The sequence below is a fragment of the Felis catus genome, chromosome A2 (assembly GCF_018350175.1).
Source record: "Felis catus isolate Fca126 chromosome A2, F.catus_Fca126_mat1.0, whole genome shotgun sequence".
NCBI lineage: Eukaryota > Metazoa > Chordata > Mammalia > Carnivora > Felidae > Felis > Felis catus.
In genome coordinates, this window is record NC_058369.1 from 115,795,915 (window position 1) to 115,813,608 (window position 17,694).

Consider the following 17,694-nt stretch of genomic DNA (forward strand, 5'->3'; position numbering starts at 1 on the left):
TTTATTTAATGGTTAGTCTTTTCGTTTTTCTTGCCTTAAACCACTAAGGACATTCAGGGGCAAAAACAGGCATTCTTGTCTGCAGCACCCTTTTAATCACTAGTAAGCCCCTTTGCCTCCAGCTCACAGCCTTGGAATCATCAGTCTCCTGGGGAGGGTCGGGCGTTGAGACGCCCACACTCTCGTTTCATCTCCTGCAGTGAGTTAAGGCAGAGCGTCTGCCTCTCGTAAGCTCATCTTCCAATCCTGGAGAAGAAGCCGGCCGCTTCCTCTGGTTGCCGCGCAACGGCGTCGTCCTGCCCCAGGAGTAGGTGCAGTTGGGCTACAAGCACGTGCCGCCTCTTCCGCGTTCCGGGACTACATCCCCCATAATACAGCGCGCCGCAATCGGCTGGTCTCCGAAGTGGGGGAAGGGCCAGGACGGGCCGGGAGGCGGAGCGGAAGCGGACTGCGAGGGACGAGAAGAGTAGAATCTCCACAAGCTGGGAACCACCTTGTCCCTGATTCTCAATCTCGGCCTTTCTCCATCCCGACCTCGAGGCTGCTTCGTGAGCACGGGACGCAGCTGACGCCTGCTAATCGACTTTCGCTGCGCCGCCCCGGCTCGGGAGCCTGTTGGCGGCCGGCGACACTGACAAGAAGCCCACTGGCAAGGTAATGGGGAAGGGGCGAGAGAGAAGGTGGGGGGTGTGTGGAGACGTCTCCGTTCGCCCGGCGCGCGCCTTTACGGTATTCCCCTCGGGCCCGGCGGCCGCTCCTCCTTCGCCTTGTCCCGTCCTTACCCCCCCCCCCACCCCCCACCCCCCGCCCCACCCGGGCCGCTGCCCCAGGTGTCCGCAGAGACCAGGCTCGGGATCGGCCGGTAGCCCGCGGCTGTGGAGGCTCTTTGTCCCTGTCCCTCCGGGTCTGACAGCTGTGGCCCCCTCGGCCCCGGGCGCAGAACCGAGCGGGGCTCAGGCTGCTTGATCTGAGCGGGGCGGGCTCGGTCCCGTGGCCACTGGCGCGGGGGAGCGATGGACCTGGTGCAGGGATGGAGCGTCCGCGGGGCAGCCGCACTCACTTCTTTTTCTGCTTTTGACAGCTCAGCTGTGTTCTACTTTGAGGGAGAAAGTCAAATGCCCCCTTTTTACCCCCTCTTCAAACTCAGCAGCTGGGTGACTGGTAAGGATGAACTTAAACTGCCGTGTTGACTGTGACTTGTACTCGAAAGCGGTTCTAAGAGTGGCTCAGACAACCCGGATTTCCATCCTGATCGAGTCACTGCCTGGCTTTGTGACCTTGGTTAATTAAAGGTTTCTCGGCAGTCAAATGGAGATAACAAAACACACCTTTACGTTGTTGGAATGAAAAAATAATAATGCTTACAACGCCATTAATTCATATGACGAAAAAGTCCTTTGAATATGATACTTGCATTAGTTACACTGAAGTGGCCTCTGGATTTATGAGTTTTGTGCTTTTCTTTGTTTAATCATTTGCACCCTAGATTGTGTGTTCTTCACTTTATACTTTGTTCACCTTAAACCTAAGCAAGGTATTCTTTACAATACGCTGGCTTCTTCATTTCCACTGTTTTAAGATGGCTGAGAATGTTCTTAGGAAATTGATGACTCTGCTTTTCTGTGGATCAGCTCTGGAGATACAAGGACTTATTCACCATCCCCTCCCCGCGCACCCCCCCCCCCCCCCCAGCTGTGTCCTTTGGGAGACTCTTTAGAGGAGCTTAAGCGTTTGTTTCAGCAGGGTAAGCATCTAGGTGTTCTGCAGTCCTGACGTGGGGCTTCACCACCTTTACCCTACGTCAACTTTTTTCCACCTCTCTCTCTACACTCCCCCACTGGTTAGTAATTTTCCCCCTTAGGGAATTTTGTTTGCAAGTGGCAGTTTCCTTCGCAGAACATCTTGAATGAGTGCAGTAAAATTCATAAGGAGGGATTTGGAACGTTTCACATTAGTCCCTCTATAGATTTGGTTCTTGCACTGTTCTCTCCTGCTACTTACTAACATTGGCGATGAGTTTTTCTTTAAGGAAATGTTTATGGTCCTTAGTTGATTTTTTTTTTTTCATTGAAAATGTCTATTTTGGGGCATCTGGGTGGCACAGTGGGTTAAGAGGCCAACTCTGGATTTCGGCTCAGGTCATGATCCTGTAGTTTGTGAGTTCGAGTGCAGAGCCTGCATGGGATTCTGTCTTTCCCTCTCGCTTTCTGCCCCTTCCCTGTTTGCTCACTCTGATTCAAAAACAAATGAATAAACATTAAAAAAAGAAAAGAAAATGTTCTGTACTAGTTTGGGTTCAAACACTCTTGTGTGATATGTGAGGTAATATGCCTCGAGGAATGCTGTTTTTGAATGTACAGGTATAGCGAGAGAAAAGCTAGTAGGGCCTGATAAATTTTCTGTGTCATGTCTTTAGCGACTGATGCATTTTAAAAAATTCAAGAAGGAGAAATCTAATGAATGTATTTCATAAGGATAACAGAGAGCTAGAGAGTAAGTAAAGGGAAAACTTAAACTGTGGGACAGGACATATGTATATAAAGATTTCTGAGTCATTTAAAAATATGTGGCAAAAATACTCATTTTGAAAAAAAAAAGTGTTTATGTGGGTTTTAGTGCCGTGTAGGACGAGAGAGTAATGGACTAAGGAAATAGGAGACCTTATTTTTTGTCCTAGCTCTGGCACGATCTGTATAACCTTATATTCCTTTGTGTTCCTCGTTTTCCTCATGCCTAACATAGTGAATTGTTCTGATTCCAGACTTTAAATGAAAAAGATTTTTAGATGTTCTTTTTAGCATGGAACAAATTAGTATAAGCTCTTTTAGCCATATATTTGTGTCTTAGGGTCCACTCCCTGCCTTCCCCCGGCGTCCCCGCCCCAGCTTGAGGAATACACATGTAGGAACTAGAAAGCTGCCACAAATAAGAATCTCTATTGACGAGTTCATTCTTTCATGAACTGCCCATGTGTTGTTTACACTTTTTTTTTTTTACTTTTTTACTTTTTTTTTTTCAACATTTATTTATTTTGGGGACAGAGAGAGACAGAGCATGAACGGGGGAGGAGCAGAGAGAGAGGGAGACACAGAATCGGAAACAGGCTCCAGGCTCCGAGCCATCAGCCCAGAGCCTGACGCGGGGCTCGAACTCACGGACCGCGAGATCGTGACCTGGCTGAAGTCGGACACTTAACCGCCTGCGCCACCCAGGAGCCCCAGTTTACACTTTTGACATGCTTAGTTCTCTTCCACTCTACTGTGTATCTTTTATTTTACTCATTGCCTGTTTACTTATTATGCCTATTTCTTTTTAACTCTAGTTTGTCAATTCTGATCCAACATCATTGTTTCTTTTTGTGAATTCTTTTCCTTTTTGCTTCTATTCCCAACATCCTTGTTTTCCTAGGGGTTCTTTTTCCCCCAAAGCCTCAAGCAAAGGTGCCCAGTGGTAGTCTAGTTAGCTGTGGAAGGGGATGTGGGCTCATGTGGCACAAAGCATGATTGGCTGAGGCTGTGGGCAGGTGACTGAAATATATGGCACTGCCTAATATATTTTAGATTAAAGTTTTGCTGTGGCATAGTGATTGAGTAGGTTCCCTTTTGCCCTAACGTTTGCTCTTCTTAACCTTGAATTACTTTACCCATTTTCTTTTATCTTTGTACTCTTCAGAGCTATTGTCTTCTCTCTTTAATCCCAAATATGCCATCTAAAAACAATCTGATATCTTGAGATATGTTTCTGTATCTCACCTGGAATTTTAGTGTAGCTTCTCTCAAGGCAGTCCACATTTTATTTTATTTTATTTTATTTTATTTTATTTTATTATTTTTAAAAATAATTTATTTTTTTAAACTAATCTCTACACCCAATGTGGGGCTCAAACTCAAGATCCCAAGATCAAAAGTTGCATGCTCCTCTGAGCCAGCCAGGTGCCCCAAGGCAGTTCTCATTTTAAATTTTAGACCTAATTAGTAGTGGATGGCTGTGTCCTATGTTAATGTTTTTCCCTAGATATTAGCCTCTGGCAATATTATGTAGAAAAAATATTTTAAGAATGGGCCTTTCCCCCTAAAGTTATATTCTGAGGTCAAGTCTATGGAGGACTTATTTCTGAGTTTTTTTTTGGAGGGACTTGTCTGAACCTCTGAGTTCTGGTAAACACACCATGTCTTTTTGTAAAGAATATGTGCTTCTCTAACTGTAAATTCCTTAGGAGACTAATAGGCACTGATTCTTGTGGCACCGTCGCAGGATTTTTTACCTAACTACCCGGGGTTCATTGTCTCACCACTTTGAAGAAAGAAGAGGTGGACACAAAATGAGCAGCGGGCAAAAGTTTATTAGAGTAGAAAATTAGAAAGTAAGAGTAGTAGGAAAGCTCTCTTACAGAGAGGGGGCATTTGAAGTGAATGCCCACCAACAATAGGCAAGGGTCCTTGTTTTATAAGGTTCTGGTTGCCGCCCCCCACCCTCTTCCCCCTTGATCCTCTCAAGCTCTACCCTTATTGGCTGAACAATTCTAGGTGCTGGGTTGTCCATTCCTGATTGCCTTGTTTCCATTGTATGAGGGGTGGTCTGTGGCCGAATCTTTCCTTGTGGGTCGTAGGTTTTATGGTCTGCTTATTTTCAGCCAGGTCTTTTGTCAAATTCTTGAGGGAAACCTGAGGGGGAGTAGGTGGTGTCTGTTACATTCTTAAGAGAGATGTTAAGCGGGTTGGGGGGGGGGGGTGGCTTGCTCTGGTCAGGCACTCCCAGCATTGTTCCAAAATATGTGTTTTTCCCCACCCAGGGACTTCAGGTCCTATTTTTTTCTCTCTCTGCCTATTTTATCCTCTCTTTTCCTCTCATAGCACCTTTAGCTGAGTGAGAGCTTCTCTGCTTGCTGGTTGCTACTATTGCTGTTGATGGTTACTTGAGCTCTAGTCATAAAGAGTGCAAAAAGCAAGAGCACTGAGTAAATGCAAAAACCGTATTTGAAGGGCAGATTTTTTTTTAGGTAGGATTACCATCCATTAATGGTTTTTAATGTTGCTATTGCAGTGTTTATATAAGAAATAGAAGCAAGTATTTAAGACAGGTAGTGTGAAATAAAGTGTTTTGAAAATTTTTGACTGCAACCCATAGCAAGAGATCTTTTTTATGTCAAGACTCCATAAATAAACTGTGTGTGTGTGCATGCGTGTGTCTGTGTATGAAAAAAAATAGGTATATAACGGAAAGAAAACTGATGTAAAACAAAAATCTGCAGTGGATACAGTCTACTTTGATGGCTTCTATTTTATCTTTTTTTTTTTTTGAAGCGCCATTTGCAAACTGTTGAGTTTTGTTCCTTGCTTTTGAAAAACACGGGGGTCCTGGGTTGAGAGTTTGTCTAATTTCCCCCCATTTGTTTGCCATTGGGTAATCATCAGTCCTCTTTATGCTTCACTTTCCTTTTCCTTAAAATGAGAGTGTTATAGTTTCAATACTCATTGATCCTCTGTCTTTACCATAGTAATAATTTGGACTAATATATTTGTCTTTAGGTCCCTGGCTAGGAAGAAACCACTAAAAAATTGCTTAAATATCTACTTGTTTGCATGTTTGTTATTTGGTAAATGGAATAATAGAACTTTGAACAGATCTTTGGAGACTTACAGATCTCCAAATCTCCAAAGATCTTGTGCATTGGAGTAGAGACATCAAGGCCTGTAATAAATGTGAAAACTAAGAAAAAAGTCTCCCTATGTTTTTCTTTTTCTACCTTTATGCCCTTTAACAAGGAATATTTTAGAGTTTGAAAATTTGTATTTAAAATGCTTAATAACAATTGTAACTTAATACACTGGTAGATTGCTACCTAGACTGTATTCCGTACCCCATCTTACCACATTGCCCCCTTCATATATTAGAAAATGCCAATGGGGATATATTTTTTTGTGCAAAGATCGCCATATCAGATTATTACTATTACTGTATATTACCAAACAGTGGAACTGCCATTCTTCTAAGAAAGGAGAACACTGAACTTTCTTTGCTTGTGGGTTTCCTTCTGTTCACTTTGGATGATTTCTCCAAACCAAACCATTCCATGCTGGGGACTAGGATCCCTCCCATTCTCATTTGTTTGTACTGAGGAGGCTAAGATTAAGGAATTTACTGCCTGCTCCCAAGATTCTGGTCAGAAAAGAATTCTAAAGGTTTTCGTTGGAAGGAAATTGGAACCAGACTCTACTTCCTCTTCTTTCTCAGATGAGACCTCGTTAATGGGGCTTTCTTGACCTGATACTTCACATAGACTCCTCATATATCCTCACATCACCCTGTTTATTTTCTCCATAGCAGTTTGTGACAAGCTGAATTTAACTAGTTTCTGTGTTTGTTTATTGTCTCACTCCAACTAAAATGTAATATCCAGAAGAAAAAGAATCCTGTCTTGTTTCACCTTTCACATCTCCAGTTTCTGGCACATAGTAGGTACTTCAATAAATGTGAATAAATAAGTGAGCAAATGAATGAATAAACCAAGCAAGTTCTTTCATGCTTTATTTTATTAAAAACATTTTTTTTAATGTTTATTTATTTTTGAAGGAGAGACAGAGTGTGAGCGGGGAAGGGGCAGAGAGAGAGAGGGAGACACAGAATCCTAAGCAGACTCTAGGCTCTGAGATGTCAGTGCAGAGCCCAGCCCGACAGGGGCTCAAATTCACAAGCCGAGCCGTGAGATCATGACCTGAGCCGAAGTCAGATGCCTAGCTGATGAGCTACCCAGGTACCCCAGTTCTTTCATGCTTTAAATGAAACTTCATATAGCAAAAATTGTGTTTGAGCCTACACCTTTATGCAGCCTTCTTCTCCCCCAAATTCTTTTTTCTGGAAAAATGTTTTTTCCTATCAGTGCTTGGCTGGTCATTGTGAAGGTGTCTTCATCCAGAAGACCTTGTATTTATCTGTGCTTTACTTCATATATTTTTCCATTGTTGTTTGCTTATGTAAAAAAACCTAAGCTTTAAGACTTCTTAAATCCTTTTTTTTTTTTTTTTAATGTTTATGTATTTATTTTGAGAGAGAGCACACATGGCATTAGTTGGGGGAGGGACAGAGATGAAAGAGACTAACTGTTGCGGGGCTCCATCTCACAAACCATGAGATCATGACCTGAGCCAGAATCAAGAGTTAGGTTTAACCAACTGAGCCACCCAGGTGCCCCTCCTAAATTCATCTTGTAGCAACTTTGTAATACTTTGAGTTATGGGAATGAGGTGTATTTGAAACTTTAATGTGCCTACTTGATAATTTAATGAGTAGTTATTTCAGATTTAAGTAAAATTTCAGAATTTTAGGATCATTGCCCTAAATGCCATGAGAACAGAGAACAGGCTTTCATTTAATGTTATAATTCATTCAGTATTTACAAACCTAGCCTTCCTAGTGGAGGTAAAGAAAGTAGTGTGGTATAGAGAAAACCTAAATAGTAAGTCAGGACCTGTGTTATAGACCAATACAGTTTCTGCCACTAATTGTCTCATTTTAGGTAAGATACTTCACATCCCTGGGTTTTATTTCATGTGAAATATCAGGGGATTAGGTTAGATTTCTTCTCAAGTCCTTCCAGCGCCCAAATGGATAATTGAAGATACTTCAATTTTATCTCAAAACTTCCATCTTTTCTGCCCCTTTACCCACCAAAAACATTGCAGAGAGGTCACATTGCTGCTTGGGAGAAGATGGGGTTGGGCTCAGGGATGGGCTTTAAGTAAATTATAGAGTAGTTCTACTGATTGTTCCTTGGGCTCTGGGAGTTGTGGCAGCAGTGGGGGACCTGTTACTCTTGTCCTTAGGAACCTGGGATTGATGGGACAAGGGTCATGACTGGATGAGAAGATGTGATGTATAGAATCAGCTGATATAAGGTAATATGCTGTGAGAGTTAGAAGAAGATCAGCTTAGGGCCACCTGGGTTGCTCAGTTAATTGACTGACTTTTGATCTCAGTTCAGATCTTAGGGTTCTGAGTTCAAGCCTTGCGTTGGGCTCCACACTGTCTGTGGAGCCTACTTAAAAAAAGAAAAAAGATCAGCATGGACTACAATAAGGTGATGAGGATTTGAAATCCTTCTGGCTAAGTATTTAAACAGATACTCTAGTCTCATTTTAGGCTATTTAGAAGATGAACTCTTGCCACCAACAGTATGCCATTATGCCATCTTTTAGGACTGGATAGTTCTTCAGGGACTAGTATCAATGAAGTATTTCATGTTGTCCACAAATTCTGAGTGGAAACTTGTTCAAGCCTGCAGCCTCTCTGATAGCTGCTAACTTACTGAATGAGAGGATATAAGGAAGCATGTTTCATAAATAAAAATACATAAAAATGTAAGGTATTATTATTATTGTATGAGACAGTGAGAATAGTGGCTTGATTGGGGGAAATATTTTTTTGACTAATGGGAAATAAATTTGCCTTTGGGGACTGGATTATGGAGGGCCATGAGAGCTAATCAGAGGAGTTTTATTTGGGTTTAGTAAAACATCTCCTGTATTAACTCACATTACTCAGATTATCAAGAATTAGTGGCATTGCTGCAGTAGTGCCTGACTCTAATAAATGTTAGTGTATATTGAGTAGTATGGGGTGCCATTTATCTTTATTAATATTAGGTAATTACTGTTGTCCCCATTACATAAATGAGGACATCAGGGTCTAGGGAGATAAAATAACTTGCTCAAGGTTTTAAAGATAGAATATGTAGTTTCATATGGCGTACCTTGAGGCTGGAGGTGGGGCAGGAGTGGGAGTGTTACTTTTTGAAGAGGCGACAGTTGAGCTAAATACTGAAAGATGAAAAGGAACAAGCTGGCTGGGAGAGCATTCCAAGCAGGTGAAGAGTAGTTGTGTATAGACCCTGAGGTTAGAAAGAATTTGGTTAGTCTTGCCTAGTGTGACTGTAGCACAGTGGGCAAGGTGGAAGTGGTGTGCGATTAGTACACAAGAGATAAGGGCAGAAGTCAGATTTTGCAGGGCCTTGTGGCCTGATGTAAAGAGTTTTAATTTTATTCTAAGTGCAGTGGGAAATTGTTGAAGGGGTTTTAAACGGGAGTGATGTGATACGATTTTGTGTGTGTGTGTGTGTGTGTGCGTGTGTGTGTGGTAAAAAATATGTAACATGAAATGTACCGTTTTTAGGTGTACAGTTCGGGGGCATCGAATGCATTCACAGTGTTGTGCAACCATCACCATTATACATCTCCAGAACTTTTTCATCATCCCAAAGTAAAACTCTATACCTTAAACTTTATTTAAAAAAGATTTTTTTTAATGTTTATTTATTATTGAAAGACCAAGAAACAGAGCAAGAGCATGGGAGGGGCAGAGAGAGGGAGAGACACAGAATCCGAAGCAGGCTCCAGGCTCCGAACTGACAGCACAGAGCCCGATGCGGGGCTCGAACTCACAAACCGCAAGATCATGATCCCAGCTGAAGTCTGACGCTAACCGACTGAACCACCCAGGCGCCCCTATACCTTAAACTTTAAACCATAACTCTCCATTCTCCTATCCACCCTCCTCCTTTCCCTCAGCCTCTGTTAACTACCATTCTACTTTCTGTTTCTATGTATCTAACTGTTCTAAGTACCTATCATAAGTGAAATCATGCAATATTTGTCCTTTTGTGTCTGGTTTATTAACTTATTTTTAAATTTTTATTATTATTATTATTTTTTTTTTAAAGTAGGCTCCATGCCCAATGTAGGGCTTGAACTCATGACCAAGAGTCGTATGCTCCACCCACTGAGCCAGCCAGGTGCCCCTTCCTATGATGTCTTGAAGGTTCATCCATGTTGAAGCTTGTATCAGAATTTTATTCCCATTTAAATCTGAGTACTATTCCATTTTATGTATATACCACATTTTGTTTATTTGTTCATTTGTTGAAAACTTGTGTTATTTCCACCTTTTGGCTCTTGTTGAATAATGCTACAGTGAACATAGGTGCACGGATATCTATGAGTCCCTGCTTTCAAATCTTTTGTGATTATCCCCAGAAGTGGTATTGCTGGCTTATATGGTAATTTTGTGTTTAATTTTTTTGAGGAACTGACACACTGTTTCCCACAGTGGCTGCACCATTTTTCATTCCCACCAGCAGTGCACAAGGGTTCCAATTTCTCCACAGCTACTAACGTTTGTGTGTGTGTGTGTGTGTGTGTGTGTGTGTGTGTGTGTGTGTGTGTGTGTGTTTTAGTACTAGTTATAGGGAAAGAAAACTCTTTTTACCCTACCTTCTTAGGTTCAGTATCCAGGGCTCTGCAAATTAAACTGACAAAAGACAGATTAACAGGAAGAAAAGGTTTATTTCATATGCAAATGAGAGCATCACAGAAATGAAATGAAAACTCTAAAGAAGCGGTTAGGCCTGAGAGAGCTTATATATCATTTAGCCAAAGAACCATAAATTGTGGAGATCTGACAAGACAAAGGAAAAGGAGTTTTAGCTTCTAGAAGTAGTAAATTGTGAGAAGGTAAATATATGGGGGAAACTAACTGAAGACAAGGGTTGTTTAAGATGTGTTTGTACAGATTCATCTCAGCCTCAACTCCCTGTCTCCCTTGGTAAGAATGTTCTCACATTTCTGGTGGGAAATCCATGTCTTGCTTTTAGGAAGAAAGGGGGAGTGAAGGGCATGGAACCCTTCCTGCATCTGCTGTTTCTTAGTCATCTTCACTTCAAAATAATCCTTAAACCAATGTGGCATATTTTGGGGTAGTATACTCTGATGCCTTTCATATAATCTTAATAATGGGTATGAAGTGGTATCTGATTGTGGTTTTAATTTGCATTTCCTTAGTGATTAGAGATTTGGGCATCTTTCCATGTGCTTATTGTTCATTTGCATATCTCCTTTGAGAACCATTCAAATTGTGACTATTCAAGTCATGACTTGTTTTTAAAAGAACATTTTGGCTGCTCTGAGGACAGTGGCCTGAAGTGGGGTTGGAGAGGAATCTGGGAACCCACTCGAGAAAGAGCTGCAGGAATCTAGTTGGAGAGGTGATATCTGGACCACACTCTGCTCCCTCTTCATATACAGTGCTCTACAGATATTTCATTTTAAATATGTCTCCTCTCCTTCATTCTTCTGCTTTTGGGCCTTTTGTAATTTCTGCAGTGGGGCAAGAACTTTCCCCTGGGAATACTAAAAATATTGAGTCTGTCTTAGGTCAAAATAATGATGAAGGTGATTTTTTTTTTTCCTTTAAAAACTATTTGGGCCAAATATGACATTTGACTTTTTAGTCATTGGTAGACAGTTAATATGGTAGCCTAGAATTTGGGATTCAAAGTTTTTAGAGTATATACTATTTTGGTTGAGAAAGGACTCTAATAAATACTGTGCTAGATGGTAGCCATAGGTTCTTAGTGATAATGTAGGCCTTTTAGGTCTAGTAATTATCTCCATCGTGACTTAGGTGGCCTTCCAGGAGCTGGATCCTTATGTGAAACCTAGAGAAACATAGGGGATGTTCAGAATGCAAGTTCCTTAGTCACTTGCAGCTTTGAACATTGCCCAGACAGGAGATCTTAAACCCTTCCCTTTTTTTCCTTTTTCTTTCCTGAAGATTGAGTCTAAGAATAATTTCTCTTTAGAACTACTAAAGTAAATTACCTTTAGTTGCGAAACAACTAAAGTCTTCTTGTCTGCTTTTTTCTTTCTATATGGCATCACAAAAAATATCTTTCAGGGAACAGAACAGTATATTCCTGTTGATCATAGGGACTAAAGTGGTACTGATAGAAGTTATTTTCTCTTCAGTCCACCTCTGCCTCGCCTAGTAAATATAGGACTTAGCTTGCCCTGGCAGGAGTGACTTGGGTTACAACAAAGATACCTGTTTTTTCTCTCCCTTACCCCTTCCTCTTTAGGATCATTATAGGTAGGTCCAAGTAAGCAGCCTCTGTTACACCTGATGAACTGACTTGTAACATTGAATTTAGTGGTCCTACAATGAGTGGTCCTAGAGCTACAATGAGTGTAGCTCTCATTGCTGCTTTATGAAGAAACTTGAGATTTGGAGAGTGGTTCCCAGACTCTGATACACATTGGAATAATTTAGGGCTCTTTAAAAAACAAAAATGGATGTGTGGTTCCCACCTCCTAGACATTCTAATTTAATTGATATGGGGTGTGACCTGGCATGGGGATATTTTTAAAACTCTCCAGGTGCTTTTAATGTATAGCATACTGAGGAGAGACCAAAGGCATAATTGTATCCTTTTGGGAATCTTAGTCACCTCTGCTGGGCTTGCTTGGAATTACTTATGGAAATGAACCCTTAGAATAGCTTTCAGGCCTTCTTGGCTAGTTTCAGAGAATCCTCTTGTGCCTTTGAACTACTCAGCCATTTGTCAGTTTGTCAGGTATAAGCTGGCACCCAGCCATCTTTTTTACTTGGAGAAGGCTCCAGGGTGTCTTTTTTCCCTAGTAGCTCCCACACTCCTTGGTGTCCTTCTTTAGTTCCCTAGTGTTGAGTGGGATTAACAGTTCCTAACTTCTCACCTCTTTGCGGTTCTCAAAAACAAACCCTTTTTATGTTAAATGTTTAACTTCTTATCAAGATAGAGAAATGTGTAACAGGGGCGCTTCAGTGGCCGAGTCAGTTATGCATGTTATGCATCTGACTTTGGCTCAGGTCATGATCTCACGGTTCTTGGGTTTGAGCCCCAGATCGGGCTCTGTGCTGACAGTGCAGAGCCTGCTAGGGATTCTCTCTGTCCCTCTCCCTCTGCCTCTCCTTCACTCTCATTCTCTCAAATAAATAAACTTAAAGAAAAACACGTAACAAACACAAGCAAGTTATGAAGCATATGAAGAATTTAGTATAGTAGTCCCTATAAAGCTTCTTGACTTCCCTCTGAGATGGTGTGCTTTAATTTTGTTGAGGGCAGTAATGGGCCAGACACCTTCTAAGGAGAGTCAAGGCTGTGAAGACCTTCCTAGTAGGCTTCTCTGAATTTAATAGTCAGATGGTATACAGTTAATATGGAGGAATAAGGGGCTCTTTATTTGTCTTTGGGCCTGCCACACTGAGAAACACTAGGTTTAGACTAGGTTTTCTTTTTCTTTGGGATTTATTACTTTGGGGGCATATTCTCCTTAGCTAATGTTCTGTCTTGTCCACCATCAGTGTGTTTTCTCTCTGTGTCTGGTGTTGGTACTGCCACTCATCCTTTAGTCAAAGTTCGTGGTGGTGTGCAGCTTTCCTTGTTCAGCTTGTACCTAATCGGAAGGACTTTATCTCTTAGAGATTAGACTCCCTGTGTTTGACTTTCAACCCCTCCTTCCTCTGCCAATCTCCTGTTCTCTGCCTAATGTTTTTACAGTCCTGTGATTTGTCATTTTACTGGAGTTCCGTAAAACTTAGGAGTTCTAATAGGGCTGAGTTTAAGGACCTCTTTTAAAGGAAAGGACAGACCCCGAATGGAGGTATACATTCTGAACTTGGAGCTCTTGCCAAAGTTCAGGCAAGGTGAGTTGCCTGTATAAAAATCTTAGTCAGGTTAACCACCTTTCTAAGCTTTAATGTGATCATCTTTAATGGGAGAATAACAACTTTCTTTTGAGGTTATTGCAGGTAATGAATGAAATAGCCCTTGTGAAGTATTTATAAGAACTCAGTAGTTGTTCATGGCTGCAGTTTCTGCTGTTACTATTTTATTGCCATTCCTGCAAAAGAGGGGCAGAGGTTCAGAGCCTGAGCTTTGAATCTTATCTCTGCCATCTTATCTCTAAACAGTTGTATGACCTTGGACAAATTATTTAACTTCTCTTTGCCTCAGTTTTTTTCATCTAAGTGAAAACATTCTTCGTGTAGGAGTTGTGAAAATTTAGTTAAAGCAGAATCTGGTACAAAGTAAGTGATTGTAGCAAGGCTGTTGCTGTTATTTAACTGAAGTACCCTCTTTGCCTCTGGATTTGGGTATCTTCCGTTTTGGCCTTAGAGATGTATAGTGACCTGAAACTTTCCAGGCTGTCATTTTAACCTTCATTTGCCAAAATACCTAGGAGTCTATGCTCTTAATTCTCCAGTGATGTCACTTTTCTGATTTTGTTACCATGCCATCTTTAGAACCCTACTGTGACTGCTTCAGAAGGACCTGCTTGGTCCTCTGCTGGTGGTAGGTCAGATAACGTGGCACACAGATCAGACTTAAAAAGACATCCGAGGGGCACCTGGGTGGCGCAGTTGGTTAAGCGTCCGACTTCAGCCAGGTCACGATCTCGCGGTCCGTGAGTTCGAGCCCCACGTCAGGCTCTGGGCTGATGGCTCGGAGCCTGGAGCCTGTTTCCGATTCTGTGTCTCTCTCTCTCTCTCTCTGCCCCTCCCCCGTTCATGCTCTGTCTCTCTCTGTCCCAAAAATAAATAAAAAACGTTGAAAAAAAAATTAAAAAAAAAAAACAAAAAAACCCAAAAAACATTCGAACCAGTGAAGAAAAATCTCTAAGGAATAATATATTTAATAGACGTGTGAAGAATATTCTTTTAAAATTTTGCTGGGGAATCCAGAACTTCCACTTTCTAATCTCAAATGTAAAATTTCTGTAGAAAAAACATAGGGTTACATTTACTTGACTTTGCTAAGCAATGTTTAGTAATCCAGTATTGATATTAATAGTGATGTTTCAGTAAGATCTGAAGAGATTTATTTATTCTTTGTATGATAACTAAAGAAATAGGCAGAAATAGAAGAAAATTTGAAAAGGAGTCAATTTCTAATTTTTAATGCGGTTTTTACTTTCTTATAGTAATTAGTATGCCCAGTGAGTGGTGTAGTGATGCTTGTAGTGAGGTTTGGCAGGATGCACACATTTCAACAAGAGTAGATGGGTGTTCTGCAAACTTTGGAGGCCCAGAATTTATTAGACGTATATCAGGGACTGGGTGGCAGGGTAGGAGGAAGAAACAGTGGAAGTTTTCTGAACTGGACAGGTTGATTGCCAGGGTAGAAGACCCCTCTTTACACATATCTGAACACACTCACATCTAGAGACAGAGTTTTGTATTTGGATTTTTTACATAAGATTAAAAGATATTCTTTATTTTTATTATTTAAAAAAAGTTTTGAAAGCACCTGTGCTGGAAAGCAAGATTTTAGGGCAGAGCCATAGTGCCTAAGATGTGTGTTGGCTCAGTAAACATCTGTCAAAAGTAATTAAATGCTCTGCAGAGTTTACCTTTACTGAATTCTAGTCTTACCCTCAAACTAGATTTTATTAGTTCACCTATGTGAGTAGACCCTATTTAAGTGGATTAAAGTAGGTATGTTTCATTTGCCCATACTGCTGAAAGTTAAAAAAGTTCTTAAGGATTATTTTCATTAAGCTGTGACTCCAGATGTATTTCTATGTAAAGAATTTTATTCCATTAGCTATAATTGAAGAGTTTTCTTTGCTGGACACTTTGGTGATTCATACACATTATTACTCTCCAGGTCTTTCTACATTCCATGATTGTCACCTTTTTTTTTTTTTTTTTTTTTTTTTAATTGAAGTACAAGGGCACTTGGGTGGCTCAGTCCTTTAAGTGTCCAACTCTTGATTTTGGGTCAGGGCACGTTCTCCTAGTTTGTGAGTTTGAGCCCCACGTAGAGCTCCACGCTGATGGTGTGGAGTCTGCTTGGGATTTTCTCTCTTGAAAAAAAAAATTGAAGTATATATAACCTTTCAATTTTTCTTTAAATTATAAAAGTATATTCCTGCAGCATTTAAAATTTAAAATTGCAGATTTGGAAACATAGGTAAATTCTCGAACCTGTTTTAGCACTTGTCATTATGCCTGGCATTAATTTAGAAGTAGAAACTTAGAAATGGTAACTTATTTTTCATCTTAGGTCGGATGCTCAGGATGATCTCCTTGCCATTAGTAATATTTTCTAGTGACATTTCCAAATATTGTCATATTCTTGTGGGTTTCACCTTTCCTCATTTTCTTTTTCTTTTTTTTTAATTCTTTTTTTTTTTTTTTTAAACGTCTATTCATCTTTGAGAGACAGAGAGAGACAGAGCATGAGTGGGGAAGGGGCAGAGAAAGTGGGACACAGAATCTGAAGCAGGCTCCAGGCTCTTAGCTGTCAGCACAGAGCCTGATGTGGGGCTGGAACTCACAAACTGCGAGATATGACCTGAGCTGAAGTCAGACACTCAACCCACTGAGCCACCCAAGCACCCCTCACCTTTCCACATTTTCTAACTTTCTCTTTGGTATCTGCCTTTTTTTTTTTTTTTTTTTTTTTAGGGAAGAGGAGGAGGAGGAGGAATAGCTTTTATACAGTTGGGTAATCTATATTTGAATAGGCTACTGTAAATCTTATTATATGTCCATAGTTTTAGTTACAAATGACAAGTCATTCAGAGAATTTTGTGACCATGGTGACATTTCAATTAATGGACATTTATTTCTATTTTTGAAGAGCAATGTAAATGAAACTGATAAAAGCCTTGAAAGCTTGCATAATGGTGGAGAAAGTTGTCAGAGAAATGATGTAGTTTCAAATCACGATGATTTATAGAATCTCCCTTTTTTTTTTAAGGGAGTATTTTTTTTTTTCCTTTCTTAATGTTTATTTTTGAGAGAGAGGGAGTGAGAGAGCATGCGTACAAGTTGGGGGAGGGGCAGAGAGAGAGAGAGGGAGACGCCGAATCTGAAGCAGGCTGTCTGAGCTGTCAGCCTGATGCAGGGCTCCAACCCACAAACTGGGAGATCATGATCTGAGCCGAAGTTGGACACTTAAACCGACTGAGCTACCTAGGCGCCCCTTTTAGAATCTCTTAAATCTATCATTGTCTATTCTGTTGCTGGTATAGGTTAAGACTAATCAGCTTTTCTCTTTTCAATTTTACAGAGTTAATTGAGAGTTGGAGGCAACCTTGCTGAAGATGAAGAATACACAGTATTAGAGGAGGAGATTTTTTTTTTCTTTCAAAAGTCTTGATTGTTTGGTGGCTTACGTCCAGTTACCACTCTTCATTTGAGTCTGTTTTCTTCATCAGAAATGATTTTTACAATTTCAAGAAAAACTATGTCCCAGAAATTGAGTTTACTGTTGCTTGTATTCGGACTCATTTGGGGATTGATGTTACTGCACTATACTTTTCAACAACCAAGACATCAAAGCAGTGTCAAGTTACGTGAACAAATACTAGATTTAAGCAAAAGATATGTTAAAGCTCTAGCAGAGGAAAATAAGAACGCAGTGGATGTTGAGAATGGCGCTTCTATGGCAGGATATGGTAAGATAACCATGGACTATTCCTCGTTTTCTCCTCTTCAACTTCTTCCCATTTAAAGATAGTTATGGAAGGAAATCTAACTCATCACTTCATGCATGGGTCTTTACAGAGTAAATTTTTCTTGACTTTTTACTATGAAAAATTTCAGATATACTGACAAATAGAAACTATGATAAATACTATATGTCTGTTGCCTAGATTTAACAATTATTAACATTTTACCAATTTGTTTTGTCTAATTTTTGAAGACCAGTTAAATTATAGAAATTGTGACATTTCACTGTTAGATATTTCCATATGTATCTCTAAAAAAATCTTGTACATAATTGTAATACTATTATAACACTTAGTTCATATTTACATTTTCTTGATTGTGTCAGTATAGACCATCAATTGTATAACATCTATTAACTCCTAAGAA

General features: G+C 40.4%; 1 protein-coding gene across 5 annotated transcripts in view; it reads left to right on the top strand.

Annotated features, from left to right (window-relative positions):
• Positions 1-217: 217 nt before the first annotated feature.
• The window catches only part of CCDC126 (coiled-coil domain containing 126), a 46,453-nt gene continuing 28,976 nt past the window's right edge, over positions 218-17,694 (top strand). Inside the window, exons 1-3 of one of the 5 annotated variants that reach the window (XM_045052501.1) lie at positions 383-654; positions 1,082-1,161; positions 16,886-17,273. In XM_045052501.1, the coding sequence (XP_044908436.1) occupies positions 17,036-17,273 (238 nt within the window). In that variant the 5' untranslated portion in view covers positions 383-654; positions 1,082-1,161; positions 16,886-17,035. Of the gene's footprint in view, positions 655-1,081; positions 1,162-14,125; positions 14,270-16,885; positions 17,274-17,694 lie in introns of those variants that run through there. The other 4 variants (XM_045052500.1, XM_023250443.2, XM_045052504.1 and 1 more) reach the window with 4 other exon arrangements.